This window comes from Oryctolagus cuniculus, chromosome 2 (assembly GCF_964237555.1).
Source record: "Oryctolagus cuniculus chromosome 2, mOryCun1.1, whole genome shotgun sequence".
Classification (NCBI taxonomy): Eukaryota; Metazoa; Chordata; class Mammalia; order Lagomorpha; family Leporidae; genus Oryctolagus; species Oryctolagus cuniculus.
In genome coordinates this window covers 152,316,370-152,338,458 of record NC_091433.1, presented here as the reverse complement: position 1 = coordinate 152,338,458, position 22,089 = coordinate 152,316,370, and the positions used below count along the sequence as shown (strand labels likewise).

Here is a 22,089-nt window from a genome sequence, read left to right as displayed (position 1 = left end):
ATAAAGCAGATATTAGTAAAAAATAAGAATGGGAGTAGGAGAGGGAGGAAGAAGAAGGATGGGAGTGCAGGTGGAAAGGTAGGAGAGAGTAGGAAAAATCACTATGTTCCTAAATCTGTATTTATGAAATGCGTGAAGTGTATATACCTTAAATAAATTAAAAAAAAAAAAAAAACAATACTTGAGCCAACACCTGCTGCCTCCCAAGGTCTGCATTAGCAGGGACCTGGATGGGAAGAGGAGGAGCCATGAGTCAAACGAGGCACTAGGGTATAGGATGTGGCACTGTGCCAAACGCCTGCCCCAACATGTGAACTGTTGGTGAGGGAAAATGCAAATACTCTAGAGCAAAGAGCCTTCCTCAAGGGCACATCTTATATTCCAAGGCTAAGAAACTGGATGGGTTTAACAATTGACTATGCTATCCAATAGCCTGTGTGTATCCATTAATAATTGCTTGATAGCCCAATTACCTATCACCTAACTTTCAAGGCCTGAGAAGATAGAACTAATAGAGGTTCTGTGCCCGACATAGTAACGCAAAGGAAAAGTAAGTGTAGCTGGCTCCTCTGCCCTAAAGCTTTCAGTGTTACACAACAGAGTAGCAAAGTAGCAGTTTGAATATTTAAGTTTTATACATAAGAGGAAGGTTTCATTTTATTATGTGACATTTCACTCCAAGATTAAAAACAAGTATCATGTTTCACTCTAGCTATCCAGAAGATATCCCTGTAAGTACACTGGGAAGTGTAGAAATAGTATTTAAATACTATCAGTAGGGCTTCAAATTCTATTTCTACTTCATGTGTAAGCATAGAATTAACCTTTGAGTAAGGGTCCTAATGTGAGGGGTCTCCAAAATGTCTATGGAAAATGGAAAAATATTATGAATAAAAAATTCAAAAATTTTCAAACAAAATAAACATCATTTTTATTCCCATTTCCACAAACGTTTTGAACTTCCCTCATAGATCATTCATCTAAGAGATTAAGAGACTATATGTAAGCCGGCGCCGCGGCTCAATAGGCTAATCCTCCGCCTAGCGGCGCCGGCACACCGGGTTCTAGTCCCGGTCGGGGCGCCGGATTCTGTCCCGGTTGCCCCTCTTCCAGGCCAGCCCTCTGCTGTGGCCAGGGAGTGCAGTGGAGGATGGCCCAGGTGCTTGGGCCCTGCACCCCATGGGAGACCAGGAGAAGCACCTGGCTCCTGGCTCCTGCCATCGGATCAGCGCGGTGCGCCGGCCGCAGCGCGCCGGCCGCGGCGGCCATTGGAGGGTGAACCAACGGCAAAGGAAGACCTTTCTCTCTGTCTCTCTCTCTCACTGTCCACTCTGCCTGTCAAAAAAAAAAAAAAAGAGACTATATGTAAAGATTAAGAGATCATATGATGAGAGTATCAAAATTAAAATTCTGATAGAAGTGCTAGCACAGTAAGTGTCTGACAATGTAAGAAATGGATATCTAGATGCAAAAGGCAAAATACTAGTTCTGCAGCCCTTCAACCCCTTAGCTTCACCAAGAATGTGTTAATGATAATAACTAAAGGTCTGAGCATATTTTATGAACTAGTTCTTACTGTGTAGGGAGTTTGCACAATGGACCCCTAAGGGAGACTTCATTCTAGCCCCAGAGATCTGCTGGAGAACTGGCTTTGAGTTTGGTGCAGCGGGTGGATGCAGAACCGGTGCTGATAGGCTGAGAAAGCTTTAAACACCTCAAGGTAGCAGAATAGAAACAACAGCACTAAAATGGGCTGTGAGGGCAAATGATGCATGGAAATTTCTCACAAGCACCAGTGGGCCCCATGTGCATGAGAGAAAGTCCAGCAGGATGTGCACTCCATGGGGTGGGGTTAGAAGGGCCAGCCGAGGAGCCTCGGACAAGCCCAGAAAAGCACCAAGAGGTGAGGTGTGGGCCTGAGGGAGCTCCCAGACCCAGAGACTGATGTCAGATGATTCCCCAAGTCAACAACTGTGAGAAAACTGAAGGAAGGTACAGAAGTCAAACCCGCCCCATCTCCTACTGGCAGTGACCAGCCAAAGCACACTGCAGCCTCGATACTGACTTTCAACAAATACGGTTAATGATGGAAAATAACTACAGAATCATCTTTAAAAAAAAGTTACAGAGTTACAGAGGAGAGGTCGAAGCAAATGTGAAGAGAGAGAAAGAGAGAGAGGTTCACTCCGCAAATAGCTTTAGTAGCCAGGAGCCAGGAGCCAGGAGCCAGGAGCTTCATCTGGGTCTCCCACATGGGTGCAGGGGCCCAAGGACTTGGGCCAACTTCCACTGTGTTCCCAGCGCATTATTAGGGAGCTGGATCAAAAGTGGGCCAGTTGGGACTCCAACTGGTGCCATGCTAGCACTGCAGACAGCAGTTTAACCCACTACACCACGGCACAGGCCCCCAGAATCATCTCAAAAGTGAGTACAAACATTTCCTCTAAGTTTGTATATCGTACAAATACCTCAACTTAGTACGTCTTAAAGTAAAAAATAGTATGGTGGATTGATTACATATGTCATGTTTATTTAATGCAATGCTTTTTCATATAAAACTTTAACATGGCTTCTGACATACAGGTGCTCAATAAATGACAGTATCGATAATAATTATGATGATAGGACAATCATGAAAGTAAATTATTATGTCTCTGAACAGAAAACAAAAGGCAGAACCATGCCAACAGTCCCATTCTCTTGTAAAGACACCACTTTGCTACTAGTTTATTGCTGTGATTGGTTCAAATTTAAGTACCAAGTGAAGTGCAAATAAGTGTGTCAAGAATCTCAACAAGAGAGAGTACCATAGATGTTAACTTTATAAAAGAAAAGATCTGCTGTGTTGTAGAATTAATAATTAGTACAGATCATATAGTGTCTGGAATCTTTGAACTCCAAGGGAAAGCCAGTAGTGGGTGCTCAGAGTAGACTGTGTTGGGATGGTGGGGTTGGTAGGAGGGGAATGAGGGTGGGAGAGGGAGGAGGGAATCTCCCACAGACAGACTAGGAATGCTAGTAACATCAAATAAAGCAGCATTTAAAAGATCTGGGGCTGGCGCCACAGCTCACTAGGCTAATCCTCCGCCTGCGGAGCCGGCACCCTGGGTTCTAGTCCAGTTGGGGCAACGGATTCTGTCCCGGTTGCTCCTCTTCCAGTCCAACTCTCTGCTGTGGCCCGGTAAGGCAGTGGAGGATGGCCCAAGTGCTTGGGCCCTGCACCCACATGGGAGACCAGGAGAAAGCACCTGGCTCCTGGCTTTGAATCAGTGCAGCGCACTGGCTGTAGCAGCCATTTGTGGGGTGAACCAACGGAAGGAAGACCTTTCTCTCTGTCTCTCTCTCTCTCTCACTGTCTAACTCTGCCTGTTAAAAAAAAAAAAGAAGAAGAAGAAAGGGCCAGCGCCGCGGCTCACTAGGCTAATCCTCCGCCTTGCAGCACCGGCACATCAGGTTCTAGTCCCGGTCGGGGCGCCAGATTCTGTCCCAGTTGCCCCTCTTCCAGGCCAGCTCTCTGCTGTGGCCAGGGAGTGCAGTGGAGGATGGCCCAAGTCCTTGGGCCCTGCACCCCATGGGAGACCAGATAAGTACCTGGCTCCTGCCATCGGATCAGCGTGGTGCGCTGGCCGCAGTGCACTGGCCACGGCAGCCATTGGAGGGTGAACCAACAGCAAAAGGAAGACCTTTCTCTCTGTCTGTCTCTCTCTCTGTCTACTCTGCCTGTCAAAAATAAATAAATAAATAAATAAATTTTAAAAAAAGAAGAAGAAAGAAAAAAAGAAAGAAAGAGACCTGGGAATGTCAGCTGGGCTTTCTTGTGCCTGAACAGTTGTGGGATTGGCCTGAAACTCACGGGCACCAGATACATCCAGGTATACTTCTTACCCATACTTTTTTTTAAGATTGTATTTATTTATTTGAGAGGTAGAGTTACAGACAGAGTGTAAGACAGAGAGAAAGGTCTTCTTTCTATTGGTTGACTCCCCAAATGACCACAATTGCTGGAGCTGCACATATCCGAAGCCAGGAGCCAGGAGCTTCTTCCTGTTCTCCTACGAAGGTGCAGAGACCCAAGGACTTGGGCCATCTTTCACTGCTTTCCCAGGCCACAACAGAGAGGGATCAGAAGAGGAGCAGCCAGGACTAGAACTGGCACCCATATGGGATGCTGGCACTGCAGGCAGAGGATTAACCTACTGCGCCACGGTGCCAGCCCCTCTTACCCATACTTATAAGCCCTTGAGCATCAAAGTTTACATTCGCTAATCTTGTGTATCACGGTAGGAATTGAACAAAATCCTCTGTGTAAATATTTTAACAGTGCAAGGGATATAAGGAGCTTATGGAAGTTCTTAAAAAAATCATTACCATTTTAAATTACTACCATTCCTGTTCCAGTATGATGTTTAACTTCCCTAATCCTCACCTTAGTTTCATCCCCTAGAACATGGGGCTGAGTGCAGTGACCTCATCAGTTTGTCATGAAAACAAAAGATGGAAATGCCTGCAAATTTCTTACCTAATGTTAAGATGTAAAGGGTAAAGGGTAGCTGATGAAAAACATCATAGTGATGGAACTCTACTAAAGACGCACAGAAAAGAAATGGTACAGATGCTATTCATACAAGTCTATCTGACTCTGAAGTCCACATCCTTAATTATAATGCCATATTGATTTTTGTATTACCTTTAAGAAAAGAAAACCACAAGAATTAATTGCAATGGCCAAGAATGCACCTCTTTAAAAAAAAAAAAAAAAAAAACAAACAAACCAGAAAACCACATTACTGTGGTTGTGAACGGGAAAGTCTGCTTGACCTAATGCAGTTCCGAAGTAGCCTTGGAAGCATCCCCACGTGTACGAAAATAGCAAGGCAAAGTGTGTGCCATTAAAAATGTGCTTTCCTACATGAGTAAGCCTAGCAGAAACAGGCTTTGCAGCACCTCTGTGGCAGTAGAGGTGACTTTGCACTAAGCCCACCCAATGTTCTAGTCTATTCCAATTTTGACCCACGGCTCAAGAGGAATTGTGCAGGATCAGGGGCAGAAGCTAGTTTTCTTCTAAGTCATGCTGAAGGACAGCTGCAGCTGCATCTCGAGTGAACCCTCACAAAATGAGACAGCTGTCTTATGGGAATTATAGTAAACAATTGTAGCATTACCTAGATTTCAGTTGGCATCCCTCTGTCCTCTCTAAGTCTATAGTAGCCTAGTGTGAATCCTCATAATTCCATAAAAGGCAAAAACCTACTGTCCTCCTTCCCGCTGTGTTTCCTGCTAATTTTTGGGAGCCTCTGACTGCTGCTTCCAGCTTTTGTATCCTAGGTGTCATTTCTGTTTGACTCCACATCAATACAGTTGCTTTATCCACCCACAAATAATTGCTGGTCACTCAAGCGCTTACGAGTTTCATCATTTTATGTTTCAGAGCCACACAGTGCCCTGTTTCCTACCATCTTGATGATTTTAGGTCTTATCCCAAGCCCCTGCTCCAAACTAAGGAAATTTATACTCCTTAATTTTTGTACACCGGGTTAAACATCACATTTTTGGCCCCTTTGGTAGCTCCACTTACAGCCCAAGTAGCCTATCCAAATATTTCTTGAAACAAATCCATGAACTCTTGCATGTACTGTGTGACCCTCTCTCTTATTTCCCCATGTTGGTCACAGGGAAGACATGTGTCTCAATTAAATCTACTTTCCCAGGAACCTGGCACTAGGACTCCTAATTCAAAGGAATCTCTGTTGGCATTTTAAGTTGGTCAGGGGTTGGGATGTCAGGTCAGGGGAGGCCACATTTACCAATGCTTTGCAAGCAGAAAGAGGCAACATGCAGAAGAGGGAAGAATCAGAGAGTGCTCATTGGGAAGCCATGGAAGGCAGCTTCAAAACCAAAGCAGAGAATGAGCCACAGGACTACTGCCTTGCCACTGACGGCTTCCTCAGTCCTGCACTCAAGAAGCTCAGCCGTAAGCTTTCTCTTTTCTTTCCCTTGGGTTCCTTGAACACTATAACCTGTTCTGTCCCCCCGACCCCGCTTTTTTTTCCTCTTTCGTTAGGCTGATCTAGTTTATGCTTTTCATAACCCAAAGACTTTTTTTTTAGTTCTTCCTTCAGGCAAAAGAGGGAGCATGTGAGCCATGCCAGTTCCGCAGATGTGACTCCTTCTTGAGTGATGGATATTTCCAAACCTATTTTCCCTGTGACCAAGAAGCTCAGACTCAAACAGTGCTGCTTCACTCCTGGCATTCTTTGTCCAAGCACCAGCAGCAAGGGCCCATCTCTAGTCAACTGGAGATTAAGAACTCAGCTCTAGCCCTTTTGGGCACTTTATTCCTTCCTCATGTCATAAATGGCAACACCCTTAAGATCTCACGTTGTCTAATCACAACCCAATGATCAAGGCAAACTAGTGCCTTGTCTTGAACAGCATTTAACCACTAGGTTCAGCTTTCAAGCAGCCATTTAGCAATGGGAGAAAGCTCTCTCTCCCATGCCTGATCTCACAGCTGTTCCATGTATGCAAGTCAAAACCCATGACTGTCAGAGCTCACTGTAGTGTCTTAGGTGCATAGAAACTAGTGCCAGAACTTTAAGCACCTGCAAGTTGGAAGGACTGGGGTGTCTAAAGCTGCAGCAGAAGCAAAAAGTTTGGTCTCCATCCTACCCCTTGGCAGCCTATACCCATGTCTTCTCCAATGAGCCCATAGAAGGGTTCAGATTTTTCAGTGTTTTCCCCAGCCTGTCAGTGGCAGTCCAGTAGGTTGAAAGAGCAATAAAAATGGTTTTCCTGGTCTACTGTAAAAAGTGTGGAACTGGGAATGAGAAGCCTAGATCTGGAACACTAGTTGTATGGCCACACAGATCCATCTGTCCTGAGCACATTTCTCTCACCTGAAAAAGCTATGTCAGACCAGATTACATCCAGATCACCTAGGATCCTACTGACAGGAAGACAAATCTCAAACAAAGAAGAAGGAAATGTTAAAAACTAAATACAGAATAACTATGTCTACTGCAGGAGAGTCCAAAACAAGTACAACAGATAAAGGAATTTAAAAAAAAATTATGAATTGTGGCAGGGAATAAAGTTAAACTCTACTGCAATAGTGCAAGTTGGTTCCAGGGTCATAGCGAAGCTGAGGGAAGACCTTCCAAGCCACATGTAGAGAGCATGCTCCAGACAATTGTGCACAGGAAGGGAATGACATCATACTGAAGAGAGGGGGAGGTGACAGTGGGATCAAAACCAAACTGACAGAGGCTTTATAGTAAAGAGAATAGAATGCTTCTGATTTCTGCAAAGCCAGGGGGAATTCAATGGAGACATCAGAAGAGAAACAATAGTTTCCTGTCTCTAATTGTCTTTCAAGTGACTGCTCTGCATTTTTTGCGTGAGAAAAGAAGTCACAAAAATGTCAAGTCTTACTTTTACATGTTCAGAGCCTTACTGTCCTTGTTCTCTGCCTTAGTGATCGTCTCCAGAGTGGTCTGCACTGAAGCCAAAGGAATCATTCTAAAGTGTCTGTGAATGCCACTCTCCTGTGGCTCTCCCCCTGTGGCTGCTATCCAAGGTCCTTCTGAAGGAGTGAATTATCAGGCTCCCTTCTGGGAAGCAGCAGCCCTCCAGCTTGTAGCCTCCACCCTTTATGCCCTGAAAATCCACTTTATAGCTAGTTGGTCTAAACAGTGAGCCAGGCGAGGCCCCCAAAGTTCATGCTGTTCTGTTCTAGGGTGGAGGGCAGCGGGTCTACTCCCTGTCCTCCCTCCTGTCTTTGAGGGCATTTGACAATGAGCAGCAGAGGAGAGCAGCCAGAATCAGAAACACACACAGGAACCAGAGCTAGACAGAGGCCATATACAGGAGCTGAGCAGTATCCAGCAGTGGCGCCAGCAAGCCCAGCAGGGAAACGGTCTCTGGGCAGCTGCCACGGTGGACAGTGGGGCAGGTAGCAGTGGGTGAGTGTCATCAAGGGAAGAGCTGAGAGGCCCCACTTGAGATCCCAGCATGGCCGTGAGAACAGAGTTCTCATCCTCTGGGTGCCCTCTGCATTTCTTGTCTCTCTTACTTCCTAATGGATCCTTAAAATATCCCACAAACCAAAGTCATATTAGTAAATCACTTTCCCTTACAAACAAAAAAACTTGCAACGAAAACAGCTTAACAACAGGACCCCAGGACCCTCCTTCCTTCATCAATGTCACTTCTTGCTCAAAGGCTGGGGTGCTTTTTGTAACATTTCCTGTTAGAGCAACTGATCTGGGCAAAGCACACAGACTATCAATGTCACACGGGCTGAACAGACAAGCCAGGCACGTCTGAACTGGACCAGGACTTTAGAACAGAAAGTGGCTCACTGAATTACCTCAGCAAGGACTTTTCAAAGAGCAACATGAAGGGCTGAACACAGAGGGGCTGTGCCCTACATTTAGGACTGGAGTGGGTAGACAACTGAGCGACTGGTCTGAGATCAAAGAGAAAAGATCCAGATTCGCTTTGTCTTCCAGTATTTGCTTAGAGATGGAGGTACCTTGGAAAGGAAAGGCCTAGTTGAGACGTTTCTGATCAGAGCCTCTACAATAGCTGGTAGTTGCTTTTAAGGTGAGCTTTCAGGAGGGATACACAGAGGGTTAGGCTGCAGGGAGATGATAAGAAGGGAAGGGACAGGCTCATAAAATAGCACAAGAGCTCAAAGCCCTACAGGACAAGGAATTTGGGGGTTGAGAGAGTGAATAACTGAGGAAGACAAGACAATTAAAGGCTGACCTAGATGTGGCCCTTAATTATATCTGCTGTTATGTAATTTTGCGAAGTGGCCACCTGAGGGCACTCTACCCAGGGCACATAGGAATCTTATTTTCCCCAGCCTGTCAAGAAAATTATTTAGCCTCAATTTGTTGATAAACTTGGGTTAATATTTCAAAGAAGGTTCTTCTGGAGAAAGGGAATGTAAAAACAATCCTTCCTTTGATTCTTTGTTCTTGAACTAGATTAATGAATGAGCAAGACAGACCTCAATTGAGATCCCCAGGTAATTGCAAGATTAAATACAATAACCTCATTTAAATCTATTTAGCATTTACTAAGGACTCAAGAAATAGTATCTCTTTTCCACAAACATACAAATTAGACGAATATAGGAACAAGAGAAGACAACAAACCTTCCTCTTTCTAAAGGGGGAAGGACTCAAAAGTTCTCAAATGAATACAGAGCAGGGTTAGGGAATCATCTCAGAGAGCAAACGGATGCTGCTCCTTTAATTGCATGTTGCAGCTTGTACATAACAGCCAGAGGGAATAAGACACAAGCAGCTGGGAAATAAAGATGAAAGCAACATTGTATCAGCAGGGAGAGACAGACAACCCCCAAAGCACCCAGCAGTGGCAGGAAAGATAATCTGAGCAAGGTCACCTGCATAGAATCCTTCTTCCGGGAGAAGCATCATTAGACTCCTGCCCAATTCTGACCACTTCCAGTCTAAGTGGGGAATGGAATACATGGTCTCTAACTTTAAAATTTCTACACTCAGGTGCTATCTATAAAATGAAACAGAGGCAGAGGCAAAAGCATGAAGGTTAAGTGTGGAATTTCAGATATCTGAAAACAAAGAAATTTTGCTTTCCAGTGCAAATGGAGCAGGTTGAGGTCTCCCCCCTCCCTTCGGAGTCCCACACAATATGGTTTGTGGCATTATGCTGCCCTCTAGTGGATCTTTAAGGTATAGTAACACAACAAATCAAACGCAAAAATTCTGAATCCACCAATAAAAGTGACATCAGGCTAGTAAAACGAAAGAAAAAATCCAAAGTAAAAACAAAACCAGACCTTATACAGAAAATAACTGAAAATAAATAATTTTGCCTCCATGTAGATGTTGCATCATTTCAAGACTGTTTTTTAACGCATGTAATCTAGATCCATGAATGGTTTATAAAAATATTGACAACTGTTGTTCCCTGCGTGCGCTTCTCAAATGATTATAGCCTCAACTGGTCTGAGATGTTATCTGAAAATCTTAATTTCATGAATACCACCACATGATTCTGATGTAATTATATTGGTTGACCCCACTTTGAGAAAGATCAAACAAATGTAGCTTCAGGGACTTTAAGCAGGGTGTAGAATCCAGCTGATAATTTAAATTATTTAAGGATATAGTTTTTAAAACAAACATGAAGCTAAAACATTGACCAACAAAGATCTAATTTTACTTTTCCTGCAGTCAGAGTGATTCAATCATTTGTTAGCAGAAAGCCAAAAAAAAAAAAAAAAAAAAAAAAAAAAAAAAAAAAAAAACTCAAAACAAAAAGCTACAGCAACCGAATACATTGCTTTCAATTCACAGAGCCTACAGAAGGAATCACAGGAATTCTCCTGGGTGCCTAAGTCCCCATAAGTCCCAGCGGACCTCCAGGTAGGAAAGCGAAGTTTGCCTAGCTGTTCTTCCTCATCCTTCAGTCTTCCCTCACAAAGCCTCCAGGGCACTTGCAGACTAGTTCCAGTGTCCCCGGTGTGAGTCGATGGCATCCTGTCCCCTTCTGTACTGTATGAGCTTCCCCACGCCGATCTTCTCCTTCGAAGCTTTTCACGGGAGGAAACCCCTTGTCCTCTTCCCCACTCTGCTTTGCACTCTCAGTACAGAGTCAGAGCACAAAAAATACACATCATTCTGCCAACACCCAAAGCCACAGGTACTAACACAGTTAGGAGCTGCTGCACAACCACACTTATCACTCATGCGCCCTCTAGTGGATGGCATTCATCACAAGCAGGCTCCTCAGGGTTTGCTGTCCCAGTGGATCCCACACCCACTTGGAAACGGTAGCCTTGAACTACATTTAGGAACTTGCTCTCACTGTTTGGCACAGTCTGATGAGTCTGCAGACACTGAGGACTTTCACTGGCTTTAAGGGGATTTCCCACTGTAAGAATGCCTTTGTTCAATCAGGAAATTCACCTCCAAAATGTAAATTGTCCATTTCGAAAAACATGAGTATGCTGAGTCAAAATTCAATATTTAGCGTCCCACTATTACACAGTGCATTATTGTAATATAGGTCATAGTTCCTTTTATACCATGGGAAAAGCTTTTCTTATGTTCACACTGGAACATAAACACCCACATGTCAATAAAATCAGATCTGTGTGCTTCTACCCCACTTGCATCATAAAGACTTCTACTGAAGTCTATCTTGTCACTCACTTCTATTTTGCATGAGAAATAAGCAAATGCTTCCTTCTCAGGAGACAGTGCCCTACATGTTCAGATTCACTACCCGAGGGATTTGCATCCTCAGTGTGCGCGTCACACATTCCAAGCAAACATGCACCGCTTCTCTAGTCCCTGCTGTGGTATCCACAGATCCTAGTGAGATTCACTCACGTTTCCCGAGATCTCCCCTACACAAACAGGGCATCATTTTGCCTTGGTTGTCCTGGCCAGCACACTGAATTTCACAGTCACTCCCATTCCCCTGACAATTACCACCAGCGCCTGCTGTGCAAAACAGAGACACCCTTGAAATAGGGACAGAAATACATTCCACTCTCTTCATTCAGAGCAAAAAGAGAAAGAGGTTTGGCTTGTTAAACAGCATTTCCTTTGAATTTCATTTTATTTTTTGAGCCAAGCCATTAGATTTGTGGGCACAAACAGGATCTCTTTGAAGTTAACAAGAGGCCCACTGTGAAAGAAGGGAGACAGCCATTACACATTTTCCATGTTGGACAAACAAAGGTTGAGCATTGTAAATATATTCTGCCACTACAGAAAGTGAATTCTTTTTCTTTCTTTCACCTTATTCAAAACGAGCATATTTCTCTAGAAAGAGTTCTGTTGAATTTTCTCTTTACAGTTCCCTACCTCCCCTGCGGATTTACCTTTTGAATCAAAGGGAAAGATCCCATCAATATAAATGAACCACTCTTTCCAAGCAAAAATATGCTTGCAGTGTCTGCAGAGCTTTGCAACACATCAGGACAGAGCAGAACGTGCAGTGGAGGGGGTGTGCCAGGATTTTTTGTTTCTCTCCACTGTAACCATTGTTCTATCCCTAGGCTCGTCACTCCAACCTCAGACCTACATTTGGAATAGCGTGCCAATACCATCTCCAGTACTTGTGGTAGTGGTAAAACAAGAAGGGATACATGGGTACATTCTTAGCAAATCACAAAAGCTCATTTAAATAGAGACTTCCGTTGTCTTGCCCTTATTATTGACATGTTTTCAAAGCAGTATGTCTTGCTTTGAGAAACTAAGTATCAATAAGGCAAGAAAACATCTGCTAAGATATTCCTGGCAGCTGGTGAAAGAAGCATTCCAAGATATGTGTGTATAGGGAAGTGGCATTGGGAATTCACTGCTGAAGACAGCCTCAGAGCCCTGTTGGTCAGAGGATCTGTCAGTATCTGAGAAACCTTATCAAACGAGGAAAACAAGTAAGCTCTGGAAGAAGCTCCCTATGTATCTAGTTACCGTTATGCCAATCAACTGCATTCTGATGGAACCAAAGAGATTTGCAAATGCCTGCTTTTCTTTATAATGTCTACACCAAGAATATGCTTTCTTTCCTCTTCAAATTTTAATCATGCATGCATTCTTAGGTGCTGCATTTTTTAAGCTGCTATGAAAAATACATAGTTCCTGCCACATTAAGGAGGAACAGAGGCTTATGTGTTGTATTATTAATTACACACCAGAAATGAAATTCTGGTCAGCCTTTGCAAGAGGGACACTAACATCCCTAAGCAAAGGATGTTCTAAGTCAGTGAAGACTGTGTGGGACGTGGCTTGTCCCTCTGCTTTAGCAAGCACTTACTCTTGAGGTCTAAATTCCTGGCTCCCGCAGTGATCTGTGTTGTGATTTTCGTATCAATCTTTACAGTGTGGAGATTGCTGGTGTCCCTGGATATCATCACATTGTGCCACTGATTGTCATTGAGTGGTTTATTTGAGCTCCCTTTGATGAGGTTAGCACCATTTCCCAAGTCAAACACATAATGTAAGTACCTGGAAGAGAAAAAAAGAGGTGAAAATTGTTGATGGAGTCAAACAATACATCACAAATGGAGATATTTTATTCTTCAGATGGGCCCATACTCACTAGAAGTCATAAGAGTGAGCTTCATGGCCGCTTAGTTCATAAGAAGGTAAGAAACTGTGTTCCGTTTCAGTGGAAGGGAAAGTCTTTCACTGTTTCTATTATTATTATTATTATTATTATTATTATTATTATTACTATTATTCATCCTTGGCCAATCACACTGAAAATGGCAATTTTTCTCATTCTTGTTGCACCTGCTTTTCCCTCCCATCTGGAATTCTTATTTTTCAATGAGAAATGTGCACTCATCCTCAAACATCCAGCTCAACCATCCACCCTGTGCCCATGGACTTCCTTGAAGAGTCCCCTAAGCATTTGCACTTGAGCAGCTTAGCACATGTCTCACAGGGCTTTGCTGCTGTAAGGATGTGCTGCCCTGGGGTTGCATATTGGTGTGTGTAGTCCAGAGTTGTGGGAAACTGAGCAGTACACAAAGGTGACAGAGAATACACGTGCCAGTGTGTTGTGGCGCATTAACTAGCCGTTGGAAACATTCAGTTATAGTCACTGAAGAAATAAATGCTGACATCAATTAAAAGACATCAATTTCCAACATAGTCTTAAGGAAATTTCACACATGTATTCCCTCCTAAAATTTTTAAGGAACTCTGATATAAAATCAAGCTTTAGTTAAATGATATTGTATAAATTTAAGTAATCTGGTTACTTGAATTAGTTATTGAATTTAGCACAGATTAGCCTACAGATTTGTAGAAATCCTTTTGTGGAATTACAGCTTGAATAGGCAGGAAACAGATTCAAAGTGTCAGACTCATGGAATACCTACCATATATTAGAATTTTATGTTATTTTTACCAACTGTATGGTAATGGAAGTAAAAATGACTGTACTGAGTCTACATGCACGTAAGATACCAAGAAATATTTAAACTAGTGCCTTATTTGTCTTCCACCTACTTCTGCTCACAATCTTATATGTCAATTCATTCCAATGTATATATTCAGATTGAGGATCACTTTTCCCAAGATTCATTTATTTACCATAGAACTGACACAGACTTACCCTTTCACTAATTCAACCACAATAAAGTCATTTCCATCCCCACTGTTATAGAGAATTAGTCCATCTAGAGATGTTGTCTTGAACTGGAAAAAAAGATGCATAGAAGTGTAGGCTTGCAGTGTAGCTAAGGCAACATAGCTCGATTTGGTCTTGAAGGTGACAGGGTCTGCTATGATGTTCCTGAAGCCAAACCTGGCATTGAGCTCACAATAATCTATGTCACCATTTTTACACAGGTCAATGTATGCCATTCCATTAAATGTCAAGCTCTGCAGGTGTCCAATAAAGTTGGAGGGGACAGAAGAGAGATACCGCCGTTCTGTGATGATGCCCGTTTCTATGTTGTGGAACTCCAGCCTCGTATGGTCACCCGCCATTTGACCTAAAAGATAAGGTATTATTACTTGCTGTCATATGAAAGGCTCTCTCCACGTTAGACTTCCAGAAGAATATCACCTTTTACAATGTAGGGATATGGATATCTCCTTGACAACTCAGTTCCTCACAGTAAAAACACGTAGGTGGTGTTAAAGGGTTAGATGCACTTATGTAATCAAACTTTCTTTGGTCAAGTTTCAGTCTTAACAAAAACTATCCTCAAAATTTACAAAAGGTGTGGAATTTTTAATTAGGGAATAAAGAAAGAAAGAAGATCGGAAGAGGAAAAGGAAAGGGTAAGGGGGAGACAGGAAAGAGAAGGGGAGGAAAGGTAGAAGAAGGAGGGAAGGAAAAAGAAAAGAAAAGGATGAAGGGCAGTGATTATCCTAAATAATCACAAAAGAGGCAATCTCCATTACACAGTTAGAAGCTGATTCACTTTATAGTCTTCCATTGGATAAAAATGTGACTATGCATTTCTATAACCGACAGAATCACTGACTATTCTTCAAATAATGAATCATGAAAATGTGTTTCTGGTTATTGTGAACTTCCCACTTCTCCTTTTCTGTGCTAATGCTAATAGTCTTTCCTCAGACCAGTTTCCCAAACACCTAAGAAATTTGTTTGATCTTCGGCTATATGCCATTTTCATTGGAACTATTTTTTTCCTAACTAAATTAAACACAACATATGAATGAAAGGAAAGCTGAATTTGAAGGTTATTAAAATTAGCCCACACTTCCTCAAAGTATAATCTTTTGCCGTTGGTTCACCCTCTAATGGCCACCGCCAGTGCGCTGCGGCCAGAGCACCGCGCTGATCCGATGGCAGGAGCCAGGTGCTTCTCCTGGTCTCCCATGGGGTGCAGGGCCCAAGCACTTGGGCCATCCTCCACTGCACTCCCTGGCCACAGCAGAGAGCTGGCCTGGAAGAGGGGCAACTGGGACAGAATCTGGCGCCCCGACCGGAACTAGAACCCAGTGTGCCGGCGCCTCAGGCAGAGGATTAGCCTAGTAAACCACGGCGCCGGCCCTCAAAGTATAATCTTTAAACATTGTACTGTTCCCTGCCCAACTGACATATGGTGCAGCAAGGTAAGCTGCCACCACCTGCAATGCCACCAACCCCTCTGCCACGTGGGTTCTGGTCCCAGCTTCACAACCTCTGATCCACCTTTCTGCTAAAGCACCTGAGAAGGTGGCTGTGACAGCCAGAGTACTTGAGCCTGTACCACCCAAATGGGAGATCTGGATGGAGTTGCAGACTCCCCTCTTTGGGCTCCACATATTGCAGGCATTTGGAGAGTAAACCAGTGTATGGAAGATCTCTCTATCACTCAGCCTTTCAAATAAATAAAATAATCCTTAATAAAAAGAAACACCCTAGTGGGAAACTTGGTTGCAGATTTATTCAGTGATTCACTATTCAACTCAGCCACCATCTGTCTCCATCCCATGATATTTCTCTAGCAAATCCACTAAAAGCCAAACTAAGTCCCATCTTTGCCTTAAGAGTGCTAATTGTATCTGTCTCCAAAGTTGAAGATAAAATAAATAAACAGATGTGATTGTGTTTTCTATATGACAACACACAACATACAGGTATAAGGACTTCTGTGAGGACTGAAAGTTTCTTCCCAATTTTTTGTTCTTTTCTAATTAAAATGTCATGATTCTTCTGTAACTCAAATGGGTCATTTAAGTTCCAAGCAAGTTTTTTCAGCAGAGTTGTTGGCTAGGTGCCATATGCAATTTGGCATGATTGGAAAAGTAAGCTAATGCTATTCCATCCTCAGTGGTACGAATGAACATATAATGAAGGGCAATCCCAGAATCAGTTCCTAAGCAAATGCATGGAATTTCTTCCCAGGTGAAGCTTAAACACCAACCTTTTATTCCACCCCTTCAGACAATTTCTAGTTCTCTTGTCAAGACAGTAGAAGAGGAGGGGGCTTCAAAGTGTTCACAAGAAAATGAGCATATTTTTAAATTCCATTTTCCACAAGCCTATTTTAAGACCTCACATATTGGACACTATTTTGAGGACTATATATTTTGTAAGCAAAATATATAAAGCCAATTTTTTTTGTTCTGCAGGAGAAAGTGTTGACATACATACTTGACTTTGATAATTATGAACTATTGGCATAAAAATGCTCCTCTCTGAGCTGTACTTTACTTAATCCTGAAACGCTCCTCACTAGTCCTTAATCCTGGTAGCAGCACTCGAATCTTCCCAGGCACGGTCTCTTCTCAGCTATTGGTTTATTCTGACTTCCTCTCTGCAAATTTGTTTTTTCAAGATGAAAATATCACTGTAAGGAACTGTCTCTCTCCTCCCACCCCAACACTGTGTCTGCTACTCATCTATCTGATGCAATTCTGGTTTCTCATGAAACACAGTTTCTCTCTCCTTCAGTTCCTCTTCAAGGAACTCAATGTTGCTCTGTGGGCAATCTCTCATTTTGATAGCAAGTGTTCTTAAATTGTATCTACAAAGCATATGCAATCTGTTAAAGACTACTTAAAACTTAAAATAAAAAATTAAAAATAAAAATCATTGCCTAATCAAAGAAAAAAACAACCTTTAAGAATTTCCAAAGACAAATGTGTAGAGCCATCAGTAACATTACATTAATAAGCTAGAGTGAAGAGTATAAAAGGCTTAAATAGTCCTATTGGTTTTGATATGCTCTTGCATGAGTTCATCTTCATCTATTTGGCTATATTAAAATCTGATTTTCAATCATGTGGACCCAATTCCATCTTTGAAACTGTCTTGTTTCATCTTGAACCCATACTGATGAAGCAAGCAACAGTAAGAAAATATCTAGGAGAAACGTTTCTAACGCTTGAAATTAAAGATTACATCAAATTATCACATTTTTGGTTGCTCTGAAACAGTGAAGAACATGTTGCTGAGCAGGACTGAGAAGTTCAGTAACAAAAAAATCTTATATTTATTTTCCATTCTCAGTGGAATAGGACATAATAATAATAAATAAATAAATAAATAAATAAATAAATAATATTAAATAATTTTAAAAGGTAGGGGCCGGCACTGTGCCGTAGCAGATTGATGCCCTGGCTTGAAGCGCCGGCATCCCATGTTGGCACTGGTTCGAAACCTGGCTGCTCCACTTCAGATCCAGCTCTCTGCTTTGGCCTGGGAAAGCAGTGGATGATGGTCCAGGTCTTTGGATCCCTGTACCCACATGGGAGACCCGGAGGAAGCTCCTGGCTCCTGGCTTCAGATCGGCGCTGCTCCGGCCGGATTGGGGAGTGAATTAGCATACGGAAAACTCTCTCTCTCTGCCTCTCCTCTCTCTTGTAACTGTGACTTTCAAATAAATAAATAAATCTTTAAAAAATAATTTAAAAGGTAGTAAAACAGTACTGAAGCATCCATGGCCCAGGTACAAGTAAACCATTATGTTCCATGTTCAAAGTCTATTTTTTCTTTAACATGCAAATATAAATTAACTAGGGGTCACCACTGTGGCACAGCAGGTTAAGCCACTGTCTGCAGTGCCAACATCCCATATGGGCACCAGTTCAAGCCCCAGCTGCTCCACTTTGAATCCAGCTCTCTGATAATGCACCTGAGAAAGTAGCAGAGGATGTCCCAAATGCTTGAGATCCAGCACCCATGTGTGAGACCCATATGAAGCTCCTTGCTCCTGGCTTTGGTCTGGCCCAAATCTGGCCATTGCAGCCACTTAGAGAGTGAACCAACAGATGGAAGATCTCTCTCCTCTAGCTCCCTGTCTCTCCTTCTCACAGTAACTGTGTCTTTCAAATAAAGAAATACATAAATAAATCTTTTTTAAAAAATAAATTGCTTGGACAGTAATGGCAGAAGGACTTGCTCATGGAAAGAATTTGCAGCTAAAAACCATTATCCACTAAGAAAATGTTGACTGTAGTCTTTTAAATAATTCCTTTCCCTCTGAATTTACTCCAGCATTTAATTATCATCAGTGATGCAACCACCTCTGTTATCATATATATTATATATGAATATACACATATATAACCTATTCTGATCAAATAAGAAACAATAAAGAACTTTGAAGGAGAAAGATTTTAATTTGCCAGCTCTTTAAAAATTTGCTACCATTTCCAAAGATTTAGTGGACAGGAGAATTTGGAATTAGCAAAATCTCCGTGATAAAATCTCTAGGTATAACAGTTTTACCATAATTTCCAATAAGGAATTCCCACCAGTTTTGTACTTTCTGGATGGTGTGTTTATGTAGAAATCTTAATACCTGGGGGTAAGCACTTCATGCAGTTATTAAGACACCATTTGGGAAGCCCACATTCCATACATGAGGAAAGAGGTGGGGGTTCTGGTCCCACTTTTTTTTTTTTAGTTTTTATTTATTTATTTATTTATTTATTTTGGACAAGCAGAGTGGACAGTGAGAGAGAGAGACAGAGAGAAAGGTCTTCCTTTTGCCATTGGTTCACCCTCAATGGCCACCGCGGCCAGCGCGCTGCGGCCGGCGCACCACGTTGATTTGATGACAGGAGTCAGGTGCTTCTCCTGGTCTCCCATGGGGTGCAGGGCCCAAGCACTTGGGCCATCCTCCACTGCACTCCCTGGCCACAGCACAGAGCTGGCCTGGAAGAGGGGCAACCGGGACAGAATCCAGCGCCCCGACCGGAACTAGAACCCGGTGTGCCGGCGCCGCTAGGCGGAGGATTAGCCTAGTGAGCCGCGGCGCCGGCCGCTGGTACCACTTTCAATGCCATTCACACTCTGGGAGGCAGCAGATGAAGGTTCACCCAGATAGAAGATTAGGTTATATCTGGGCTCAGGTAAGGGCAGATACAGATTTGCCCAAGAATAGCCTGAATAAGTATAGCTCTGTTTTCAACAGATACTTATCAGAACGACTATGGCATGCAGATTTGTGGAAATATAGGACTCAGCCTGAGCAGTCTATGGTGCTTTCTTTTTAATGTTTCCTGTTCAGTGATTTCTGACTTGCTATAAAGTTTAGCAAGAAATTCCCACTGCTGTCCTATTCCATGGGTGGCTTCAAGTGGCCATTAGGGCATTTGAAAAAAATAAGTGCCATTCTAAATTAAAGTCTCAGTGGCTACTTTTCATTACTGGTTTAGAAATGTTTTCTAGGCTGGCGCCGCAGGTCACTAGGCTAATCTAATCATCTGCCTGAGGCTCCGCACCCCAGGTTCTAGTCCCGGTCAGGGCGCCGGATTCTGTCCCGGTTGCCCCTCTTCCAGGCCAGCTCTCTCTGTGGCCCGGAGTGCAGTGGAGGATGGCCCAAGTGCTTGGGCCCTGCACCCACATAAGAGACCAGGAGAAGTGCAAGTGGCTCCTGGCTTCTGATCAGCGCGGTGCACCGGCCGCGGTGCACCGGCCGCAGTTCGCCAGCCGCAGCAGCCATTGGGGGGTGAACCAACAGAAAAAAGGAAGACCTTTCTCTCTGTCTCTCTCTCTCTCACTGTCCACTCTGCCTGTGGGAAAAAAAAAAAGAAAAGAAAAAAAAGCAAATGTTTTCTACATTCTGTAATTCATAACTTTGTTCTTATGACTTGTTGAGTTTCATGAGATAATTGACATGAAGAAGGAGAAGGAGAAGGAGGAGGAGGAGGAGGAGGAGGAGAGGGAGGGAGGAGGAGGAGAGGGAGGCAGGAGGATGAGGAGGGGAGAGGGAGGGAGGAGGAGAGGAGAGGGAGGGAGGAGGAGGAGGAGGGGAGGAGGGGGGAGGAGGAAGAAGGACACAAGGAAAGCAGGTAGGGAAGAAAGGAGGGAGAGAGGGAGCTAGTACACCAAGTTATTTATAAACTCAGCATTTGAGTATCTATGTTAAGTCTTTGGGAGGAATTAACAGAACCACAAACCAAATGAAATCTTTTTACCTGGTTCCTTGATTGTAATGGTATTGGGCATGCTTAAACTATTTTAGATACATTTTTTGATTGTGCAAGGAAGTAAATAACATTATTGAAAGTCAGAATTCTTACCTTGGAAGGAAGGACATGGACATGCAAAATGAGGGCAATCATGAAGCTATAGGTGTAAAAGTGCAAGTGTGAACTCATATTTACTATACTATATATGCATGTTTATGCAACATGTAATTTATTTGTGTGTGTGTATGTGTGTGTATTGACAACGAAATGTAGATGGAGATATGCATAGTTGAATATATTTCCTCTCTTTGCTTGCTGAGTCAGGAAACAAAGACACTTCAGGAGTGCTGAGCATGCCTACCACCCATATCATGGATCTTGGTATATATCATTTATCACTAAATAGAAACTAAACAGCTAACTCCAGGGGTGGGTATGATGTACACAAGTTGTGCCTGCAACACCCTATTGTGCTGGAATGTAAGACAATCATTTCTAACTAACTGGAAACTAAATGGCTAATTCAAGGGTGGGGTATGGTAGACAATGGCTGTGCCTAGAACATTGTGTTGTGCCAGAAAGTGGGGTGGAAGCATGCCATAAGATCATAGAGATCAACTTGACAGGACTCATAGCCAAAGTGGAAAAATTTTGAGAAGCAAAATAATTAAGTAAGATAATTATAAACAACTGTAAAATGAAGGAAGTTGTAAGTCCACAACAGTAAGAAGCAAAAGAGGGAAGGAGGGTAGGAAGGAGGGTAGGAAGGAAGGAGAGAGAGAGAGAGAAGTGAGGAATAGAGGCAGGGGAGGTGGAGAAGCCAAAGGGAAAGAAGGAAAACAAAGAGAGAGAAAGAAGAGCAAGTGAAGGGAGGTCTCCTGCTTGTAGTAGAACGCTTACTGTTGACTGCACATAGGAAGGAGTGCTGGAGTTTGAAAATCAACATTTTGGTAAAGACCAGATCAGGTATAAATCTTCAACAAATGCTAAATCTAAGGAAAAATTTGATGATGTACAAGATATTTGCAGGGTCTTAATATGTCTCTCTACATAGAGTTTATTAGTTGCAAAGGAGCTAACATGATAATTTGTTATGGGTTGAGTATGGTTTGTCTCCCCAAAATTCATGCAGCTTTTTAAACTCTGATGTCTTAATGTTAATGGTTGGTGGAATAAGTGTGGACACTTGATCTCATGATGGCATCTGAGTGGTGGGACAGTGAGAGGTCTCGAGGTAGTGGGGAGCATGCTCTCAGAGGGTGGTTCTTGTGAGAGGTTTGATTATTTCAGTCAAGTTCAGACTGGGTTCTCTCTCTTCTTTCCTGACTCATTATTGAGATTGCTGCTGATGCACCTGCCATAATCAGCCTCCATTAGATGCTGGACTGTGGGGCCTCCTGGTCTTGTAACCTATACTGTAATCTGAAATAAAACTTTTATTTCCAAAGAAGCTCCCCAAGGTACTTTGCATAAAGCAAATAAGAGTGGAGTAATACAATAATTATAGTGTTCTGTGAAGAAACTGGACAACACATTTACCAAAGGAGCAAATTAAATCATCAATCAAGGTCAAAGCCTATGCCTCCAGATGGGATACAATGTGGTTCCACTAAAGAATGTGAAATTTGAATTTAATTATGAGGAAACTTCAGGAGAGCACAAGATTTATGACTATATTCATGTAAGGCAGGAG

At 42.8% G+C, this 22,089-nt stretch overlaps 1 protein-coding gene across 44 annotated transcripts in view; it reads right to left on the bottom strand.

Annotated features, from left to right (window-relative positions):
* The window catches only part of NRXN1 (neurexin 1), a 1,231,187-nt gene that overhangs the window by 612,063 nt on the left and 597,035 nt on the right, over positions 1-22,089 (bottom strand). For all 44 annotated transcript variants that reach the window (XM_070069132.1, XM_070069131.1, XM_070069134.1 and 41 more), the window contains 2 exons: positions 14,131-14,512; positions 12,823-13,013 (listed from right to left, as the gene is read on the bottom strand). In XM_070069132.1, coding sequence (XP_069925233.1) covers positions 12,823-13,013; positions 14,131-14,512 — 573 coding nt within the window. The remainder of the gene's footprint in view (positions 1-12,822; positions 13,014-14,130; positions 14,513-22,089) is intronic.